General features: G+C 44.3%; 2 protein-coding genes across 2 annotated transcripts; both read left to right on the top strand.

Moving 5' to 3' along the window:
• Nucleotides 1-4,973: 4,973 nt before the first annotated feature.
• On the top strand, nt 4,974-5,261 carry PtA15_8A303 (uncharacterized protein; the record flags this gene model as incomplete). Its single annotated transcript, XM_053171719.1, has 2 exons — nt 4,974-5,078; nt 5,202-5,261. The coding sequence occupies 2 exons, from the start codon at nt 4,974-4,976 to the stop codon at nt 5,259-5,261; spliced, it is 165 nt and encodes a 54-aa protein (XP_053022954.1).
• A 1,770-nt stretch (nt 5,262-7,031) lies between these two features.
• On the top strand, nt 7,032-7,695 carry PtA15_8A302 (uncharacterized protein; the record flags this gene model as incomplete). The annotated part of the gene is made up of 2 exons (XM_053171718.1): nt 7,032-7,223; nt 7,297-7,695. The coding sequence occupies 2 exons, from the start codon at nt 7,032-7,034 to the stop codon at nt 7,693-7,695; spliced, it is 591 nt and encodes a 196-aa protein (XP_053022953.1).
• Between the last annotated feature and the right edge of the window lie 1,715 nt (nt 7,696-9,410).

Here is a 9,410-nt window from a genome sequence, read left to right as displayed (position 1 = left end):
CATGAAAGAACTCCCATGCTGCACTGAGATATTGTGGCAGAAACATCAAGAAACTACCAAATTAATGATATTTGGCAACTGATCACATTGTAGCTGCTACATTTGGGGGTTTTGTGGTCATTCAAGCTACACAATGAATCTTCGGGGGCATTTGATCATTTTGGTACCAATATCATGGAAGAACTCCCACGCTGCACTGGGATATAGTGGCAGAAACACCACAAAACTACCGAATTAGTGATATTTTGTAACTGATCACATTGTACCTGCTACATTTGGGGGTTTTGTGGTCATTCAAGCCACAAAATGAATATTCAGGGGCATTTGATCATTTTGGTACCAATATCATGGAAGAAATCCCATGCTGCGCTGAGATATAGTGGCAGAAACACCAATAAACAACCAAATTAGTGATATTTGGCAACTGATCACATTGTAGCTGCTACATTTGGGGGTTTTGTGGTCATTCAAGGTACACAATGAATCTTCAGGGGCATTTGATCATTTTGGTACCAATATCATGGAAGAACTATCATGCTGGGCTGAGATTTAGTGGCAGAAACACCAAGAAACTGAGATATAGTGGCAGAATCACCAAGAAACTATCAAATTAGTGATATTTGGCAACTGATCACAGTGTGGCTGCTACATTTGGGGGTTTTGTGGTCATTCAAGGTACACACACTTCAAGGATAATTAAATTTCCCAAAAAAAATACTCAAAGTTTGAGGTTGGGAAAATCATTGAAAAAAAATCACTCCGTGCTGAAAAAAAATGCAAACTGAGCGTGCTAAGCCAAAAAAATAAAAATGTGTCAGACTGAGTAAAAAACAATGGGGCACATTTTTGGGGTGATTTGTTGGACGGGCCTGCACAAGGCCCACATGGGCCCCTAACAGGCCCGTTGGGCCCATTGAAAAAGTAGTATTTGTTTGGAATTCCAATGCTCTGCTAAAATGTGAAATGGGCCAAACTGAATAAAAAACATGGGGGTACATTTTTGGGGAGATTTTTTGGACAGGCCTGAATGAGGCCCACATGGCCCCCACAAAGCCCACTGGGCCCATTGAAAGAGTAGCCTTGGTTAAGAAAGCATATGCCCAGCTAAGAAATAAAATGTGTCAGACTGAGTAAAAACCCTTAGGGCACATTGTTGGGGAGGCTTTTTAGACGGGCCTGCATCAGGCCCGTATGGGCCAACAGGGTTCCAAGGAAAAGGAAAGGGCCTGGACATACATTCTGTGAGTGCACAAATGTCATACAGAGGTCAGAAGCCCTTCAATATCTTCTGTTGATTAGTGGTCAATTGGTGCTGTTCTGAAACATTGTGTGGGCATTCTTAACCAAGACTACTTCTGGGTTGGCCAAACCAGCTTTAGGTGGGCCCTGACGGGCCTAATGCAGGTCTGTCAATAAGCCCTCCCCAAAAGTGTGGCCCCATGTTTTTTACTCAGGTTGACACATTTTTGCTTCTTAGCTGAGCATAGGCATTCTTGACCAAGGCTACTCTTTCAATGGGCCCAGTGGGCTTTGTGGGGGCCATGTGGGCCTCATTCAGGCCCGTCCGAAAAAATCTCCCCAAAAATGTACCCCCATGTTTTTTATTCAGTTTGGCCCATTTCACATTTTAGCAGAGCATTGGAATTCCAAACAAATACTACTTTTTCAATGGGCCCAACGGGCCTGTTAGGGGCCCATGCGGGCCTTGTGCAGGCCCGTCCAAAAAAACACCCCAAAAATGTGCCCCATTGTTTTTTACTCAGTCTGACACATTTTTATTTTTTTGGCTGAGCACGCTCAGTTTGCATTTTTTTTCAGTACGGAGTGATTTTTTTTCAATGATTTTCCCAACCTCAAACTTTGAGTATTTTTTTTGGGAAATTTAATTATCCTTGAAGTGTGTGTACCTTGAATGACCACAAAACCCCCAAATGTAGCAGCCACACTGTGATCAGTTGCCAAATATCACTAATTTGGTAGTTTCTTGGTGATTTTGCCACTATATCTGATTTTCCTAACCTCAAACTTTGAGTATTTTTTTTGGGAAATTTAATTATCCTTGAAGTGACAATGAATCTTTGAGGGCATTTGATCATTTTGGTACCAATATCATGGGAGAAATCCCATGCTGCGCTGAGATATAGTGGTATAAACACCAATAAACAACCAAATTAGTGATATTTGGCAACTGATCACATTGTAGCGGCTACATTTGGGGGTTTTGTGGTCATTCAAGGTAAAAAATGAATCTTTGAGGGCCTTAGATCATTTTTTTACCAATATCATGGAAGAACTACCACGCTGCGCTGAGATATAGTGGCAGAAAAACCAAGAAACTACCAAATTAGTGATATTTTGCAACTGATCACATTGTAGCTGCTACATTTGGGGGTTTTGTGGTCATTCAAGTTACATAATGAATTCTTGAGGGCATGTGATCATTTTGGAACCAATATCATGAAAGAACTCCCATGCTGCGCTGAGATATAGTGGCAGAAACACCAAGAAACTACCAAATTAGTGATATTTGGCAACTGATCACATTGTGGCTGCTACATTTGGGGGTTTTGTGGTCATTCAAGGTACACAATCAACCTTTGGGGGCATGTGATCAGTTCGGTACCAATATCATGGAAGAACTCCCATTCTGCGCTGAGATATAGTGGCAGAAACACCAAGAAACTACCAAATTAGTGACACTAGAGGCCAAGGCGGCTGCGCCGCTGCAGGATTTAAAACCCTGAAGACCAAGAACCATCACATTCTATTATTCCTTTTGAGTAAAAGTTGAGTTAGGGGCCAGATGGAGGTGATAGGAAGGGTAATCTTCAGTTAATGTGAGGCAAGAATTGGTGATTCAGTGTTGTGCAGTTTGATTATGACTTGGAAAGTTTTGTCTTGTGATTTGTAACAAGTGAAACATGCATTGTGGATTTTGATCTGAAGAAATTAAATCTAGATAGCAAGCAGATAAAACATTAACACATCCATTGGTGGATCAGTCAGACTTACATTTGGCGTGGGAAGGGGCAAAGTATAGACACCAATTAATGACCATTGCCTCTCATTCAAGGTCCTATGTGGAAAGGTTAATGAATGGGTTTTCACAGTATGCAAAAGTGATTTATGGAGGTTTTCCATACAAGAATCATCAGTTAAATGGAATTGCTGTCAATATTAAACCCCAGGCTCTAGAGGCGAAGAGTCATTCGTCTCTGTTTCAAGCATCTGTGTGTTAAGTCCCCCAATCAGTGTGATCATGTGAGCCCATGTACAATCTTCATGAGCAATGTCTTCTTCATGGAATTGCCAGTTGTCCTGTTCCTGAGTTGGATCAGCCTCCCAAGGGGTACCCTTGACCTCCTCAATTCATTGCGCTGTTGGACGTTGTTCTTGTGTGCGGCATTCTTGACATGCTGGTGCCAGTCCTTCTCCTGCTTGGGGAAATAAATAGTATGTAACACTCTCTTCGTGGGTTTAGCCTTTTGAAAAGGAGGAATATGTGAGCCTTTGTGTCACAAACAACTGAAGTAGTGGAGAAAAGGCATACCTGGCTCATCAGTGGGGCCCATTTCAGCCGCTCATTGATGATTGTGTGGTCCTGGTGTTGGATGAAATGTTCACTACATGTCACATGCTCAATCTCAATCTCAAATAAGCTTCTAGAATTTTCATCCCAAGCTCTCAGAGCGAATAAACCCGGTACCTTCAAGATCACACTCCACACCATTGACTGAACCCCGCCAATGTTGAATCAAGGTAAAGTCAACATTATCAAGCACTCATCCGAATGTCATATTAATCAGTGCATCTCAGTCAAGCGCAGGCATAGTTCTCAAGACACAGAGGATACTTGATCAGGGGGAGGAGAGGTACTTTGCTTGCTCACTGTTTCTCAATCTTAGGTTTCATCAACTCAATGCTCTTTTATATTTTCTCACTTTACATATTCTCTCATAGTCTATCGCCAACATCAACAGCCTGTCTAGTTAATAAAACTAAACCTCAATAGGTAAAATTCTTCAATGTTTTCACATATTTTCCTATCTTTTATTAACTATTGTTTTTGTTAGATTTACTACTACTGGAATTTAAGTGTTTGCAATAAATCAAGACTTCTCTGAACTACACCTAGGTGTGTGAATTTGTGAAGTGGGGTCTGAGTGGTTGTTTTGTATGAGAAGCGGATCTTGGCTGGGGCAGGAAGTGTTTATGGTTTCACCTCACCAAGTGCTGGGGAAGGAAGTGTTACAGTTCCACCTTGCCTCACCTCTGAGGTGAAACCAAGGGTCTCTTCAAGGTGTTTCTGGGGGTCGTTGAATGCAAGCGCCCTCCGCCCACATCCCACACCTCTTGGGGCTGCCCTCATGGCTCGCCCGACCCGGCTCAAAGGCTCCAATGGGGCCTCTCTGGGCCTACGCCTCAACAGGGCGACGGTATGGCCGTGGAGGCATGTGGCCAACTCCCGGGCGACCCTGGGGCCATAATCACCCCAAGGCGCCCCCCGTCCTGCCGGCGGCCAGCCTTGGCAACGCCATGATGAACCCCAAGGGTCTCTTCAAGGTGTTTCTGGGGGTTGTTGAATGCGCTGCCCGCATCCCACACCCCTCAGGGCTGCCCTCACGGCTTGCCCGACCCAGCTCGAAGGCTCCGATGGGGCCTCTCTGGGCCTACGCCTCAACAGGCCGGCGGTACGGCCGTGCAGGCATGTGGCCGACTCTCGGGCGACCCCGGGGCCATACTCACCCCAAGGCGCCCCCCGTCCTGCCGGCGGCCAGCCTCGGCGACGCCATGATGGACCCGTGGGGCGCCCCCCCTGCCGAGGCGGCGTACTACGCCGCGTAGGGGTGCCAGATGGGGGCGTCCCTGGGGCGCCTAGTTCAATGGCAATCCCATGGTGCCCATGAGGGCGTCACCTCGACCGGTGGCGCCCCGGTTCATGACAGGGGGCGTCGCGATGACTGTGTGTCCTCATGAGCCCCAGTGGCGCCAATGTGGCGCCTGCACTGCTGGTGCGCCGGCTGAGCGCCCCCACTCTGCCCCGCTGTGTTGCAAATGAAATGCGCGAGGCAAGCAGAGTGGGTGGCGCGGCATGTAGCAACCATTGTGGCAAACCTTTGTAGTAGGGGCTACCCGCTGCGTTGGAGCATAGTGACTGGTACAGCCAGTACTCATCCCTCCATGGTACACACAACATACAGCATGGAGGGCGACGCCACCGCCACGCTGCTGCCTCGCGACTGCCCGCACAGTTCTTGTAGACATACATACCCAAAAACTCAAGGTGGGTGAGTTGGTTGGGGTATATAAACCTGGGGTTTGGATTTTTCTAACCCCAGGACGTTCTCTGCCACTGCACTTCCAGCTGGCAGCTTGTCCTCAACCCCTCCACTGTTGCACTTGCGCAGTTTGAGGGTTAATTCTCGATGAACCCCCTTTGCAATTGCCTTAAATGCGGCGCACTGGGGGTTATCTGCCCAATACTTGCAACCTCTCTAGAAGAGGATGGGTATTGGTTCTGGTGTTGTTGTTTGACTTTCTTTTTTTTCTTGTTATTATTTTGTAGGGGAAACCCTTGATCTTTGTTTTTGTGATTGTCTGTCTTTAATAAACTTAGATTTGGCAACTGATCACATTGTTGCTGCTGCATAATGGATGTGAACCCAGATAAATTATATTTTAAAATATTTCTGGGTTTTATATGCAGAAAAATTTTCTGATGAAATTTTATGTGGAAATATTCCTCATTAATCTGTGGTTGATAACAAAAGTAGATAAAAAAAAGAACCTGACAAAAATATGCTAAACCATGGTAAACTAATTTCAAAAAGGCCTTCTATGCATATAGCACTTCAAGTATGATATGATATATCTTCAGGAAGTTCAACCAACCAAATTAAAAATGTGTGCAGGATGGTATCATGAGAGAGTTCTGCAGGGGTCAATGTTTTTCCTTTTTTGAAAAAAAGTAGATTTGGATACTTCTGATAATATCAATTGTTGAAGTAAAAAAAAAAGAAAAAAAATTTGAGACCCCTCAGCTACCCTGGATTAATCCTAAAACTTGCAACGTCTTTTTTTCAGGAAGGATTGAATGGTGTATGTAGAAATTTATGAATGTTATCAGGCAAAAAAAAAAAAAAGATTCCTGTGGCTTGAAGCTAACACAGGCAGAAGGAGAGAGATTACAGAATAGTATCAAGGAGACATGGAAAACAGACAAATGTATCAAGAGGAATAATAAAAAAAATCAATCAATATAAATTGATCAATATACGCTATATTGATCAATATACAACATTGCAAATTCATCCATCTTGGTAGTGATGATCTGTAATTAAATCTTAAATTGATTTTCCCGTACCTTTTCCTCTTTTTTTCCGATCACCCTTGATCAGTAAGCTACAGTCCTGTAGGCAAGGTCTACATACCAAGAATCAAGGGATCAATCCCGGTCCGGCGGAACCCGCTCCATCGGCAACAACGGCTAATCTCGACCAGACGGAACGGAACTTGCTCTATTCATCGGGATCTGGTTTGCTCAACGGGACCCGCTCACTTCATTGGCAACAGCAATTGATCTTGGTCCGACAGAACTTGCTCAATTCATCGGGATCTGGTTCCCGCCCGGTAAGTCCATCTCATCACATCCCCTACCCAACCCCAAAAGTTCTACGCATGTGGTGCGCGGCCGGGGCGACATTGCCTCCCCGCCACGGCGTTGTAACTTGTGGCCGAGTGGAAGCCGGTGTTTTTGCCGTGGGACCTTCCGCTCCTTCTTTGTGCAATGGAGTGGAGGAGTTGCGTGTGGCTTTACCATTTTTGTTTGCTGACCGTTTGGCTTGTGCGCCCATATCCTTGGCCAGAAAAAACTCACTCAAATTGTCACGAAAAATAGTCAACTTTACCCCGACTGAGCTCAGAAAGTGACTAGCATAATGCCTTCGAAGATCACGCTAAACTGGACACCACCACCTCGCCCAAAAGAACAAAAGGATAAGATTCAGCTTGTTTGTGACTTAATAGCGGCCATGGATTTTACCCCAAAATCATTCCTCACAGCTTTCCTTGAGAGCCCAGACATGGCAGCTGCTGTTGAACGCCAATATTGGGCCACACCTGTTGGAATTCCCTCCACTATTCAACTTGTGAAAACCATTTGGGACAATATTCAGAAGATTTACGAGAGAATAACTGCATGGAATGACTTCATTCTCAATGAAGTGAGTTGATTCTTCTCAATTTTGAACTTTAATTGTATACTAATTTATCTGTGGCTTACCTGTGTCATTTCAGGCCTCCATCATTGTCCAAAATGAGACCCCTCCAACCGGTTACTTTCCAAAGGGTGGATTCTATAGCTCTGAAAGAATCCAGGCAGACTTTTATAACTCCAACACAAAAACCCTGCGCAATAAGAAGCTAGTGGAAGATGACATGCCCTTCCTGTTCAAACTTGTCACCAACAAAATGCGAATCAACCTGACTCCTCCCCCAACTAGCCAATCAGAAGTCCGTGAGGATGATGATGCCCCGCTTGACAATTCTGACACCGACGAACACAAGCCTGATCTCTTTGGGGATGGACCTGATGCTCATAGATATTATCAGCAACAAGTAATTACTGTCAGAGCTCTTTCTTCATTGTCATTCATGTTGTTTGATGTTTTTGAGCAACTGAAAAGTGCTATTTAATCATCAAAACAGACCGGCAAAACAATTTGTGCAATGGTTGCTCATATAGCCAATCGCAGGCACAACAGACTGCAAATTTCAAACAGCTTGACATTCTTGCCATGCGGAGTTGCTGGACGGGTCAACAAGTACCTACAAAAAGTTGGTCTGACTTCCTCTCGACGAACTGCCCTTTCGGCATTGAAAACCCTTGGACAAGTAGCTGTGTCAAAAATTTCAAAGACAATAACCAACAGAATAAACAACCCAATCCCCCCGTTCCTCTGCATCGATAATTTGGATTTTGAACAGCGGGTTCATGACAAATCTCAAGGACACAACAACAAAATGTTCCACGGTACATGGGGCTACCTACATCAACCCAACCCAGCAATGACAACCTTGCTATCAGCAGACGAGATCAGCCTTCAAGCATTCAAAGAAGCCATTTCAAAAGCTGCATCTGTGGAGATACATCCAAAGTTGCTTTACGGTAGCATTCCTGAACACCTTCATTGGAAGGAAGTCATCAAGTCTCAGATCGCCACTGTCCTCCTTAAATATCTGATTGAGCCAACTGATCGTAAAATTCCTATTCAGACAACCCCACGCACAGTTGACCAGATTTTGCATACCCCTCCAAACATCCCCATGCTCAAGTTGATGGTTGCCTTGGATGAATCGTCGCAAGGAGTCTCCAATGTTTTTCACGGAATCCTACAACAGTACTCAATTTCTGAGGAGGACTTCTACAACCGCTTACAGGTCATTGATGCTGACTTGGCAACCTGTAAAAATTTTCAGAGCCTGCAAGACCTCCAAATCCCAAACCATAGGAATGAAGAAAACCTCACAACTATCCTCACCATTCTCGGTGGTGCACACACTCTCTGGAATATTGCTGGAGCAATCTTCACCCTCCACTTAGGTAACTCTGCGGACAGTCGGGATTCTGGTGCTTGGTGCTTCTTAGATGCTTTGGGAATTCCATTGGAAAAGCCTATTGACAAGAAAGACTTTACCCTAATGATTCAGAACATGGAAAAAATCCATGAGGCAACCATATGCCATTTATTGATGTACGTTATTTATCTACTTTTTTTTTGGCTACCTACTGAAAGATTGAACATGTATTTTTGTAGGGTTGTCATGGGTATTGATAACGGCGAACTTGGCCCAAAACTACGCAAACTTCCTTCAGATAAGATCAAATATTTTGTTGACCAGTGCTACAATTGTTTCTTCACCGGGTCCACCGTCCGTAAAGCATCAGAAAATCTCTTGCCAAAGTTATCCAATCAGATCTTGCGATCCATTGATTTTGCCAGCGTTGTCAAAGCAGATAGGGCAATGAAATCTGGTGACATAGGTAGGGTCATGTACATGTGGAAGCGCTGGTCTGTGATGTCGCAGTCAATGAATAAACTCAAGAACTACACAATACATCTACCGCGAATGGTTGTTCTTTTGGAGAAGGTTTTGCCGCCTGCTTTGAGTAAGGCAATAAAACATTCTCTTTTCATTGCTCCAAGCGGAAGGCGTGAACACTTTGTGGCAAAGGATTTCTTTTTAGAATCCCAAAACTTTTGGCTGAAGTATATATTCAATCACACTGGGAAGGGGACTGAAATTGATTGGCTCAAGGATATTTATTCACCTAATTTGTCATTGGTATGGTAAGATTCCTTCTAATTGAGATGTATTTGGATTCTTATAATTTCAAATTCCTTTTTTAT

This window comes from Puccinia triticina, chromosome 8A, assembly GCF_026914185.1.
Source record: "Puccinia triticina chromosome 8A, complete sequence".
Lineage (NCBI taxonomy): Eukaryota > Fungi > Basidiomycota > Pucciniomycetes > Pucciniales > Pucciniaceae > Puccinia > Puccinia triticina.
The sequence above is the reverse complement of the archived record's forward strand: the minus strand, read 5'-3'. Positions and strand labels throughout refer to the sequence as shown.